The 13592-nt window shown below is 37.3% G+C and overlaps 1 protein-coding gene across 1 annotated transcript in view; it reads right to left on the bottom strand.

Moving 5' to 3' along the window:
* Positions 1-13592, bottom strand: part of ARID4B (AT-rich interaction domain 4B) — a 95615-nt gene that overhangs the window by 5927 nt on the left and 76096 nt on the right. Inside the window, exons 18-21 of the mRNA XM_074580095.1 lie at positions 9264-9348; positions 8196-8388; positions 4601-5812; positions 2580-2687 (exon numbers count right to left, since the gene is read on the bottom strand). Of these exons, the coding sequence (XP_074436196.1) occupies positions 2580-2687; positions 4601-5812; positions 8196-8388; positions 9264-9348 (1598 nt within the window). The remainder of the gene's footprint in view (positions 1-2579; positions 2688-4600; positions 5813-8195; positions 8389-9263; positions 9349-13592) is intronic.

Genomic DNA, 13592 nt, shown 5'->3' with positions numbered 1-13592 from the left:
AAGCTTGTGCTAGGCACATCACTAGCGCCTAAAGACCGGGCCACAAAACAGGTATATATATAGGGGCCCCTCTAATTCTGACATACTGTGAAAGGGTATGCACTGGAAACACCCCCCGGTTAGTTGCTGTGCAGGTAGATTCATAGCTGTTATGTGGACCAACGGGAACCAAACAGAGCTTGAGGGCAAGTAGCAGTCCCAGACTATGCCTCCACAGCCCATCCTGAATACTGATACTGCTGAAAGCGTGTGTGCAAGAAATAATGGGGTGGGGACCCACTTCTTGTAAGGAGTATTCACTTCTTGAATACAACACAACTGCTCAAGGTCCATACAGGAAAGGTGCACTCTACTCTCTGAATGGTTCAAGACACTTGTTGCTTTAGAACTATATCCATAAATTAATGGCCTACGTTAGAAAATAAGGCGAAGAGGGAGTCCATGTGTCAACATAGGTGCAAAAATTATCCATGTTTTTCTGCTTTTGGGGCTATAACATTTTTGGTTTGGGGACTAAACTTTTTCTAAAACAGTTAGCAAGACTGATTGTTGTGTTCTACCTCCTGTTTATCTTTTTTAATATTAACTTCTAATACAGCATTCAATATATACAAACCTCTGTGCTGTTTTACAGGTACTAGTTACAGATAAGCTTTTCAATGTGCTCCTAGGACACGTGTAGCAGAAATCAGAGTAAACAATTGGCCTTTTTATTAGCCTTACGTCTCCTTTACTTATTTCAGGTTTTCTCTGCTAAAATGACTAGCAATAATCTGAATTTGGGTGACATCATCTACAAAGATCCTCAGGCATGATGATAAAATTCTTTAATTGCAGAAAAACATGTTCAGCTTACCCAAAACAGAAGAACTTCACCTCACAGTGAAATAACTTTAACTATAAAGCAACTGGCTGAACACAGTTTTCTAATCAAACCCCCAAAGGAAAGTAAGAAAATAATTTAAGAAACATGATTTATGAGTAATTATTCCAAGGATGAAGCTTGTTTAGCATTACAAAAATAAAACGCCTGGAAGCAGGGGCAAGACTTCAACAGAAGTCTAGTGAAGCACTGGAATAAAATGCCTAGGGAAACTGAGAATCTCCATCATTAGAGTTGTTTTTAAACACACATTCAATTAATATTTATCACGAGAAACTCATGCCTCAATTGTACCTGCCCTAGGTGTTGACAAAATGAACTCTGAAAGTCTCTTTTGGTTCTGGTCTTTATGATCTGGCGATCTACACTGGAGAAACCAAACACCAAGATACATGTGGTACGAAAGAACTCAGCTGGCTGCAGAGCTGCCACTCCGCTGGCTTAATCCAAACGCAAGAGTTGAAGCCGCTACAAAAGCTGTTTTAAGTCGTATACCTGAATTTTGCAAAAAGCATTTTTTACTCACAACTGACTCCACATTTTATCTATTTATTGTCCCTATTACATACAGCTGTGCCTGAAGTCTACCAAAAAGAGTGCATACACACCAAGGACTGTTCACAGTACCAGAAACAATTCTAGATTTGAAGTGCCTTGCATCCTGATGAAGAGAGATGAGAAAGAGGGATAGGTTGAGAAAAACGGATAAATTCACCAAATCAAAGGGAACAACAGCAAGCCTAAAAATGGTGTATTAGTTCTGCAAATTCAGTTTGTTTTGTTACTTTAATTCCTGGGGTGAGGGAAGGAATAAGGATTATGTTAGAAGGAGATTAGTGAAATGGAATGAAAAAGGACGAGAGAATGTGAAGAGGACATCAATGAATGTGATGGGGTGAAAGCAAATACCAGACCAGAAGTACAGACTTTTAATAAGAGCTGTTAAAACGAAGAAAAGGCGGTGGGGGGAGGAAGAGAGAAGAAAAAAGGCATAGCATATGCTTTCCATCCTTGCTTTAACTGCGTTTTTTACAGCTATCCTCCCAACTTCACTCTCCAGCTGACTGTTCCTGGCATTTTTTATTAACAGTGAGATGAGGCAGTAATTGATCTTGCTGTCTCCTGAACACGTGTGCACGTGTCTCTCTAATACACCTCTGCTTTTATTAAGCTTCTCTTCCCCAGTACTGTGGTTTCTATTCTAATTAGCTTCTATAACTACAAAAAAGCTGCAGAAGCTACATTATTTACTGAAGATGTAACAGATGACAGAGGAAGAAAACAGAGCCTATATTTTTCTGGAATTATTCTCGTATTTGCTACTGGAAGATATATTAACCTCTAAAAATTCATCTTGCAGAAAATACAACGTATAATTTCATCCAGGTCCCCTCTAAAACGTGCAGCTATCATGCCCAACTCTACCAAGTGTGAAATACTCTGTCTTCTTAGTCTTCCTGAATGACACGATATTAGGGACCTCTTAGAAACAGGCACAGAAATAACACAAGACATTTAAAAACACTTTGGCATTCAGCAAGAGTAGTTTCTTCATTTAAACAGTATTAAGAATTCCCTGATGAGAACATTTTGTTCTAATACATTTTTTATTTCCAGACTTCATCTCCTACAATCATTCAAACAAATTACACAGTACTTTCACACATTTCATTTCACACTGAGCTGCTGCACTTACTTTTACTCTTCTTTTTGTTGTTCACAGATGTTTTGTGGCTTCTTTTCTGCTTTTTTGAGGAGCTGCCTCCTCCCTGAGCATCTTTAAGTCTTTTTTGGCCTGTACAGACTATAATTGGGAAAAAAAAAAGAAAAAGGAAAAGGAAAGAAACAGAAATTAAATACTTGCGCTTCTCTGTGTTTTTCTCAAAGTCTCAAAAAACCCCTCTTGAGAGCTTAATTTTGTAGACAACAATGTATCTGATCCTGCCTGGCCTTAATATGGCTCAGCCTTCTACTTATATCGACAGGAGGAGGTGAAGGAGGATGGAAGGCAGACAAAGTTTGTTGGTTAGAGTGCACATGAAAGATGATTGCAAGTAACTTTCCTGTATGCATCACCAGAATTTCTCTTCAACCACAAGCATTTCAATTTTTTTAATACTGTAAATTAAATAAGAATGCATTTATTTGAAAAACTTATCAAGAACTACTGGAACTGGAAAGTGTTCAAAAAGCCTGTTGCACTTGGAAGCTGCGAGAAAAAACTGAAACTATCACTTGCGATCAGTAATTACATTAATTGTAAGTATTAAAAAAATCTTAGATAATATTAAAAAACAAGCAACAAAAAAGAAGGCAAACAAAAAAAAAACCCAAGGAAAAAGTCTACTGGTATTTGGGAATCAAGTATCAAGTACTGGTATTTGGCTATCAAGGGGAAAAAGTTGAAAAGGAAGATAAGAGAATTCTAGTACACCTGTTAAAAGAGCAAATTTCAGGAGCTGTTCCAATGTTGTTCCACAGCCACCTGTCTTATAGATTAAAAATGACTCCTGTAACAAAACCATTTAAATGAAGAAACCCAATTCTCTACAACAGGCAGCATGCTGACAAAATCAGAGAAGAAGTTAAAGACTAATGCATGTAAAAGTAATATTGTGCAATAGTGTAAAACTTTTTACATGTAGCAAGAATTTCCTTTTATATAAAAAAAGCAAACAAATTAAGTTCTAAACCTACACATCTATAACTAACAAAGCAATACAGGTGTATTTATTGAGGGCTACATATTCACCTCCGCCAAACTCTCCCCTTTGTTTAAGGAAACACTTTCTTGCATTCTTTCAAAAAGAACAATTCAAACAGAATGATGAAGGTAAATGCCCTTAACGGCATTTTGAAAAATTCAATTAATTGAAATCTGTTGAGATGAAGAAACCACTTCTGTCATCTCAGGATTTTCTTTTGTATCAATGATTTTTTAGACACTTTAAGACAATGAAAGTAGCTGTACTTTTGATGGAATTGTAAAAGAGCCAGTGACTTTCACAAAAAAACTTTTGGATCCAGCCTTGCAAACAATTAAAAAGCAGGCAGCAGTACACTGATACCACGTGCACAAGTGTTGGCTGTGTTTATAACACCCTATTCTCTAGTGGTCTCAGGATAGGAACTTCAACCTGCAAAATCACATCTGAAAGTTAAACATAGCTAATACGGTCAAGTATTTGTTATCAGCTTGACCTGTATTTTTATTTTTTTTTTTAAGTATTAATTTCATAAGATGCAAGTTTGAATGGTTGCCTAAGCATGCAATAATTGGCCCTTTCTTCCCCCAAATAAACAGCTTACAGAGAATTAGAATTTTATGTAAGAAACAGTACCATCTACTTGTAAGCAAAGTACTCAAAATGTATCTGTCTTGCTACAGTTAAGTATTCCTCATACAATGTATTACAGTTTGCTCTGGGCTTTTCTTGCCAAGTCCAGTATAAACTTTATTCTTATATACTTAATTCCTCATTGAAACAATCAAAATTCCTAATGAAAGGCCAAGAAACTTCCTGGCGGATTATATTCACTATATTATTCACTAGATGAGTATGCCATTTCCACACATTTGAAGTAGACAGCAGGCTACTACTTCCTCCAACAACTAACTTTCCAGCACTGTAACCATAACAGAATGAAAATACATCAAGTAATGCTAAAATGAGAGCTGGTTAGATTGAAGACAGCTCTGTTTACCCTTTCCTTTACCTTTTTCAGTATGCTCTGGCTCTGGTTGATTACTACTACTGGAGCTGACGCTGGCATCAAACCCAGTTGGAGAAATATTTCCCTCAGACTGGAGGTCTTGCAGCTCCCCTGCAACACTGTCCACCTCTATTGTGCTATCTGTTTCGCTTTTAATGCTTCGTATCTCTTCTTGATTTGGTGGCAGCGTCTCAGAGACAGTGACACTGGACTGATGTCTACTGGACTCAGTTACGGTTACAGATGAAGGCGATTCAGGAGTTGTAGGAGGAGTATTTAGCACTGAATTACTGCCACTGCTTGGAAATTCAACTTTCTTTTCACCCACTTCAGTCGGTTTCTCCTCAACAGGTTTAACGTCCACACTAGCTGGCAAAGATTTTTCAAGTTCCGAGCTAGGCAAAGAAATGTCTTCTTCTGCAAGAGTCTGAAGCTGCTCCTCTGCTGCGGCATCCTCCGGAGCAGCATGTGGAGGGGAGGCAGCAGCTTCAGTGTCAGAGTCCGAGAACAGTTCCTTCAGCGTTTTCTTCGGCCATTGTCCCTGAATACTTGACCAGACATCTTTTCGATCCTTCGCTCTGGTGTTCTGAAGTCTTTCATCAGAGTTATTTAGAAGCTTTATTCTTTTCTCTCCCACTTCAGAAAATCCTGAGTAGAACGTACTTGTCCGTAAAGACTTCCTTTTCTCCTCCAGTCCATTGTACTTTTTAGTTGGAGTGACTTTCAGTTTAGATTTGTCTTCTTCATCTTCATCCGAGGAGCTGTTACTGCTGTTTTCTAAACTAAGGGTGTCTTTGTTTTTGGACTTCTCATCCTTTCTATTAGGTGACACAGTCTTTAAAGATTCCTCTGCAACACAGTATCTTCGCTTACCACGTTTTACCTGCGGTTTTGCTGTTTTATCCACTACCTCCTTTTTCACATCCTTTCTCTTTTTCGTGGCTTCATCTTCTCCATCGGAGTCGGTATCTTCAGATAACTCTTCCACCTCTTTTCGCAATCTTTCAGGAGACTTGGATCCCGACTTGGGTACTACTACATCTGTCAGAGATTTAGTTTCTTCCGGGAGGGATGAACTGCTGTGTTCTTCTTTTATACAGAGTTCGTTTTTATCTTGGCTTACAGCTTCATGTTGAGACTCCTCTTTGCCATCAGCATGTACATTCGGGGCACTTTGGTCATCTTCCTGCTCACTATCATCAGAACTTTCAGAAGCTAATTAAAAAGAGATCAAAAACAAAACAAAACAAAACAACACAAGAAAAGTTTGTCTTGATTCTGGTTACAAAGAATTCTTAAAAAAAAAAAAACAGCTAAAGAAAACTGTATCGATATGAACCCATGCTACACGGATCTCTAATATATATATTTTTAATGGTACCTCCTGAAGACTTAAAAAATTTATTTCCTGTTAGCTTAGAAGGTATAATGGCTAAATTAGGAACTAGAAAAATTCTATATTATACAGTACATCTCCAGGGACTTCTGAAGAGGTGGAGAAAGCATAGAGTGCATCAATCCATAAAATAGAAACTTCTGTATAATTAACCAAAACAGAAACTGAGAGACGTGCTTAATACAAAAACTCCAAATACTTCTTATGGATTACAAATACTACCATTATCTGCCCTTTTTTCGAAACCCAGAACAGAGAGAGTATTTTCCCTGGAGAATCCACAGTCTAAAAGGACAGAACAACAACACAGACACTGGATAATCTTTAATAAACCAACCTGATGACCAGCCTGGAAAAAGGAAGTGAAAGCAATAAGGAAAGGCACTTGGAGAAATATACGAACAGTAAGAGTGTAGGACAACAGTAAGAAAATTCTTACTGTTTTCCTACAGTAAGGAGAAGTAACTGAGAAGTAAGAAGAAAGAACTGAGAAAAGAAGAACAAAGACATAATGGAGAAGGAATCAACAACAAGCCCATTCAATGGGAAAAGATATGGATACAAGGAGAAACAATGAGAATTGCCTCAAATATATGAGTAACTCCTCGATTTGTAACTCATCCAATTTTGGTTGGCGTAGTTAGTTTAACCCTTCTTATCCTACTTCCCATCTGTGATTCTCAGTTCCTCACTAGAACTCACCACCTCATTAAAGATGATCATGCAACCAACCCCAGAGAAAGCAATACTGTCAACGGAATTCACTGAAATGATCAAAGTTGAATTAACTTTTTCAAAAATGGTTTACTGAAATACGATGAACTTAGAGAAGAGCACAATAACAGACAGAAGAGGTGTACAGAACAAAATACCTTAAGAAATGTTGCCTCAGGATTTTTTCTTCCTTTATTTAAAATAGGCAGGTTCTTAAATTCTACTCTAAGACTCAATTGGAAAGCAAGTTTTCCAGAACCCTTTCAGCGTCATTTACTTTTTTGTAATTTAACATTTATGGTAGACATTTTGGTGTACAGTTCCAAGAACTCTATCACTTAAAATGGACTTCTAACACTTGTCTTTCTCATATTGGCATCAAAATTTCCCATTTGAAATAAAGGCCAAGAATATCACATTTAAATAAACAACCAAAAAATCAGGTCCATCAAGTTTTGCTCTCAACCTATTTACTTTGCTATCCCCTTCAAAGGAAAGTTGAATACAATAGCATTAATCATTCCAGTTTAGGAAAAAAGACCTGTAAAAAGTTTTGAGCAAGCAGCTCTAAAACTAGAGGAAAAACAACTAAAACATTAGAGCCTTTCATACTTAAAAACAAAAACCCACAAGTACCAGAAAAAAAAAGTTAATCCCCAGCATGAATCTAAATGGACTTAAATGATAAAAGGACTGCATACAATTAAAAGCATTTCTGGAAATTAATTACGTAATATGGAAAACATTTAGCTTTCCACAGTAGTAGAGGGTATATCTCAAATTGTGCTTTTGTAATCAGAACTTAATTACAGATTAATTATAGCACTAATAGTAGTGTCATTATCATCACCACTAATTGCTTTTTTGTTTCTCATTTCCTAAGGAAACGAAGCTTAATAGGTTATGTTGACTGTTTTTCTACCTACAAATTTGGAACCCAGTGGCCAATGTCATCCAAGTTTGGAAGATTATTAAATTCATACAATTTTCAAAAAAACTGGTGGTTACCCAAACTACCTACACCACAGATGATTTATTTTTCTGGAGGCACGCACTAAACTAAGCATGAAGATAGTTATTATAATGCTGCTGTAAATGTATGGGAAGGGGAAAACAATATTAGGAACAAATATGCTGACAGGAAACCTAGCTTTATTAATTCTGTTTTTCAAGGCAAAAAAACCCCAAACCAATATCATGGGTCCCAAAAGTTACACAAATCAAGAATTAAAAATTCAGAAATAAGATAGAAAGCAAAAATGCTTTGCTTTCTATCAAACCAAAAAAAGGATGGCAAAACAAAGGATGTAATTTTTATGACTGTTAACATACACTGAATCCACTATGAATAATGCTTTTGTTCAACAGTTATTTTTGAAGACAATGTTATAATTAGCCAGACAGCCTCAAGTGTACAGTTGTTATACACTGTCATTTACTACTGTTTAAAGGCCATTTCCAGAATTAGAAAAAGTTTAAGTACGATACCTTGTAGCCCATTAATGATAGAAGTAATTTCTATTGATTTAACTGGAGCTTGTTCAGTATTTTTGGCTTCAGTGCTGTCAAGTTTGGACCCAGTCTCTGGTGATGTGCTGGTGTGAAAGGGTGGTTTTGACAAGCGTCGCAATTTACAGTTTTTAGGAGAATACTTCTCTTCCTTCTCTTTGTCAGTTTTATTCTGTGAAAGGAAAGATTAAAAATTCTTCTCATTTGAGCATACATCTTAACATAGATTACAATTAAGCAATGCTTACAGTTATCTTAAGCATTCAACCAGTAAAGGAAAGCTTTCCTCTTTGTTTAAAAGATTACCAATGCTTTTCTACAGTCCATGCCAAGACATTTATACCGAAGACAGGAACTTTGTTAACACTGAAACACAAGGGAAAGCAAACACAGCTGGTGCTGTAGGAGCAGTGGCACTGCAGGATGCCAGGCTCAGCAGTGGCAGGGCAGCGCTATGACACCCTGTGCAGGGAGCTCTAGAACAAAACTCCGGTTCCAGAGGTACCACGGTGTGGGGGTGGGGTGGGTACGACTACGACAGGAAGAGTGCTGACATCTGTGGCAGAAAGGAAAGCTTCCTTGCATCCCATTGCCCAAGGAATGTATCATAACCTAAGCCTAAATATCGGTTTTAAAAGAATGAATTTTGAAAGAAATGCTATGAAATGCTAGTCACACACATATGGACTAGTCACAGGTTCACCCTCCAGAATCAGCAGAGGGTGCTCCCAAATTTCACACACAGCCCGAGGTGGCTCCCACCACTGATGATAAAATGGATCCTTCTCATTTGTTTTCTATAAATGCGTACATAAATTACATTAAAAAATACTGAGAAGAAGGAAAGAGAAGCTTCCCCTCCCCACCCTGAAGCGAAAAAACAAACAAAAACAAAAACATGATGGAAAAAGTTTTAGTTCCCAAAAGGCTAGGAATTCACTTTTACTGGCAATCATTTATAGGCCAATCAAAAGGGAGGGGGGAGTACTTAAGAATATATTAAGCCAAACTTGGGGGGAACAAAGGAGAAAAAGGTTTAGAAACTACCTTTATTTTCTTTCGATGCTTAATTTTTGGTACATTTTTATCAGCTGGTCTCACTATCTTGTCTGCCTTTATCCATTCATCATACCTAAAAGCAAAAAAAAATTGTACACGTTTATGGTTTAGGCAGAAAAATCACAACATCATAAGAGAAATTAATAGAGGAAAAAGAAAATTATTAGCCATATAAAACTGAATTGGAATTTGAATAAAGAAGTCATTTGTGTACTTTTCAGTATGTGAAGTTTCAGCTAAGGTTGAATTCTTCATATGCTGTGAAATATAGGATGAAGGCTTTTTTACACTGATGCGTAAAAGTGAAAGCTGGTATTTTTCCAGTCTGCACTGAACAGCAGGAAATCCACATATACAGGTAAAACAACCTACCAGAATGATAATTTGGTATGGGTCTCCAAGAGGTATACTTTGTAACAATAAAATAAATTCTCATAACTACATAAGATGTGACCAGTTAACAAAAGTAAAATCTTTCAAGCCTGAGCGTCTGCAAAATCAGTCACTAACTTAACACTAACACTTTTCAACTTCTTTTCAGTTAAAGGTTTCCATTTTATATCAAAATGATACTACACAAAAACATACTAAATAGCACCATGATATTAACAACAGGTGTCGTCTTATCCAAGGCTAGACCTGTTAAATACAAATCCAAAGAGAAGTACATTCTTAGTAAGAATATACTGTAACTATGGTATTGTACTTGACAGTTTCATTGTATATTAAAAAAAAACACTCAAGAATCAATTAAAACAATTTTTTTACTCCCAATAAGCATAATCTGCTGTCCTACTTCAACTGTGAATTCAAGAACTGTCTGAATAAGAAAAAGGTCAGTTAAAAATTAGTATGTATTAACTTTTGCCTCAATGTACAGCCACAAAAATTCTGATCCCCCTGGGTAAACAGGAAAACAGAGGGGAAGAAACCAACTTTAGAAAAAAAAAAAAAAACAACAAAAATCAACAAAAAAAACCCCAAACCACACATACCGAGAGAACTAGTACAAGATGGAGCTGAGCACAATACTCATGACCATGCTGGCTTTCCAGCTGGGCTTACTTGACTACCATTTTGATATACACAACAACAGCTGATACAGTCCCAATTCAGCTTCTTTGCAACTACTACCAATTATATCTACAATATTGACACATAAATTAAACAGCACTAGAGCAAAACATCCAGGTTTCTAACTTGCTTTCTTGTATACTCTAAGTTAAGATCTATGCAAGGGATTCCAGAAGCTAAATACTGTATTTTATTAACTTAAATTTCACATAATAATATAGTGAAAAATGAGTAGCAGTAGTCTCTGAAAAATAGTTTTCAAAAACAATTTATTGATGTTTTTTCCCCTCCAAGTGACAAAAATCAAAGTCTAGTAGCAGACCGTGCAGACTACAATATGCCAAGATTACCTATACTGCTGCAGATACAGCTGTAATTGTACTATTATCAGGTGACATGTAGGTGAACAGGCTCAGATTTCTCTCCAACCCTGAAATAAAACTCTGCGGAGTTTTCCAATATGGAAAAATCCCATATTCTGTGAGACTATGGGAAACCCTATTTGAAGTAATCTTTCTACAAGTCAAAGTCATGCTTTCCAAAAGGAATACCACTAAGTAGACTGCCAAATGGACTTTGCAACCCACATATTTCATTAGGTCTAAAAGCATGCAGGAAAACAGCATTAGGACTGGACAAATACACGGTGCAAATCAATTATTTTGACAGTGTCCTTTCTGCCTCAAGCATGTTGCTATAACACAGAATTTGTATTCACTCATTCTACCCATTTCCAGTAAGAAAACAATCTTCCCCTTATGCAAAGTCTGTGCAGTGTACATACTGTCTGTGATTCAAGGTAATCACAGTGCCCATTGGGGCGACAGCTGATAAGACTAGGGGACATACTGTACTGAAGGACAGAGGACATACAGAATCTTAAGAGAGTATCTGTAGATGCCACAGGGCATTTGCCTTAACAAATGTTACATATCAGCAGCAGTGGTCACAAGTCCTCATCTCAAGGAGCACAAACTGAAAACCTATGTGTGACAGCCAGAGTTCCTGGCTGGAACAAATCCTGCTCTACTCCTGACTGCACCTGTAACAGCAGTCAGACCCCGCAAGGAGGCCCAGCATCACAGAAATCTTGGATCTTCTCCAGGGAATGAGATGCCCACACTTCACACCTTTGCATGGTACAGTTCCTTTCACTACTCACACATCAGATGCCTAAACCTGTGACATTTGGACCCCAGACTGAAAAAGATCCTGTAAAAGCGGTACATCCCAAGCCGCAGCTGACAACCTGACCCTAAATTACATTCTCCTCTACCGCATGACAGAGAAGCGCCCTGAAAGCTGTTCGGTGCACCAGATGCCAAGCTGCATCTCAACAGTGTGTATGACTCAGACTAGAGCCTTTCTTTATAGAACTGCACCTTATTAAAATAGAAAAACTTACTTCATCACTAATCTTGCTTTAGACAGCCTGTTCACAAAACAAAAGAAAACTAAAAACATTACGAAATAAATTCTTCAGCTCTCATTACAAGTAGTATGTTCTTCTAGAAGGCCTGGTTCGTTTCACTGCTGCACCATCTTCCACACTTGCTGTCCTCAACTCCCTAAAGCAAGCAGCTGGGTGTGGAGAAGAAGGAGGTACGATGCGGAAGTGCTCCTAAAAGAGTTTGCACAGACTTGTTTGAGAACCAAGAGGAAGGATTTAGTAAGAAGCTATTATTTACCTATTTTTTAAAAAAGGTTTCATGTGAAAACCTGGAATGCCTTCAGAAGAAACATCCCCTTTGCCTTAACAAAATGAAGACAAAGATAACCCAGAGAGACGCTTTTCTGCCTCACTGGTTAAAATGAATGCCTGCCAGAAAGGTGGATATGAACTGGAAGGAAGGAATAAAGGAAAAGAGGAAGAATTATATGAATAGCTACATAGTAGAAAAAATAACTGGGACTTTGCATAAGAGCATGTACTGATTCTATTACATCCATATGTACTGATTCCAAGCTAAAATAAAACACAACATCCTCTCAGAAATGGCATACTTGACCCTCCACAGAAGTACCAGAGGGGAAAGAAGAAAGAAAGTGTACTTTTCCAGTCTCTAGATTTATACTAGCAAAGGTACCGCACTTTCTCAGGAAGGTAAGTGACCTCAAGGAACTAGCAAGCCTTGGCAAATTCACTGAAAAGCTCCAGTATACTGTCTGTATCTGCTAACAAGGAAAAATAAAATGTTTTGTTTGGCTGTGATCAAAGAAAGGAGGAGATTTAGTCTTATAACTAAATACTGGAACATTAGATGAGGACTCTGATTTTTTTTAATTTAGTTTTTAAAAATTCTCCCACCCACGACATACGCTACAGTCAAGAACCTGAAATTTGGCTAGCCATGTTCCTTTAATTTCAGTGGTTGACTGCGAAGTACAAAATTTGTATATTCTTAAAGCTTCAACAGAGACAGAAATTAGCACTTCCACATTCAGATTTCTGAAGAAAGTAATGTTGAAAATAATACATCTTAGTTTTAAGCGCTTGAAACATTCAAGAATAACATGTCTTGTGATATTGTACCATACAACACACAGAGTTAAAACAACCTAAACTCTTTTTGAATATGCACCCTCTGTCTTTAATTACTGGCAACATACCGCAGAAGAAATTCACCTCAAACACTTAATAATGAACTTTTCTTTGCACTGGCAGCTGAAAATTAAAATTATGACAGAAGGAGATAGCACTGTAGGGCCCAGGGAAGTTTTAGTTTCATATAAAGCATACATAATTCAGAATATGACTGTCCTGTTAGAAGAAATACATTTTCTCTCATAAGCTTTTTCTGGTTAACATGTGGTAACTTAAAAACATTTCTCTTTAACAGGGTAGAGATTTTTACCATTCCTTTTCACTACAAGTCAGGCTCCACTGAATGCTACAATTTGTTACTTTTGTCAGACATATATCACCTGAATCTCAGGAGCTAACAATAAGATCCTATACCATAAAGTACTGCAGCTGTACAATCCTGTTAAGAATCACAGAATTGTATAATGGTTTGGGCTGGAAGCGACCTTGAACATCATCTAGTTCCAATCCCCTGCCATGGGCAGGTACACCTTCCACTAGACCAGGCTGCTCAAAGCCCCATCCAGCCTGGCCTTGAACACTTCCATTTCTGTATTTTCTATTTACTGTTTAAAAAAAAAAAAGTTCCACAGTGGTTAGTGTCACTTGTTCCAGAGCATTTAAAAGAAACTACAAAGATGAATACCAAGTTTACTAAA

The sequence above is a fragment of the Larus michahellis genome, chromosome 3 (assembly GCF_964199755.1).
Source record: "Larus michahellis chromosome 3, bLarMic1.1, whole genome shotgun sequence".
In the NCBI taxonomy this organism is placed as follows: domain Eukaryota; kingdom Metazoa; phylum Chordata; class Aves; order Charadriiformes; family Laridae; genus Larus; species Larus michahellis.
Note: the sequence above shows the minus strand (reverse complement) of the source record. Positions and strands in the feature narration are given on the sequence as shown.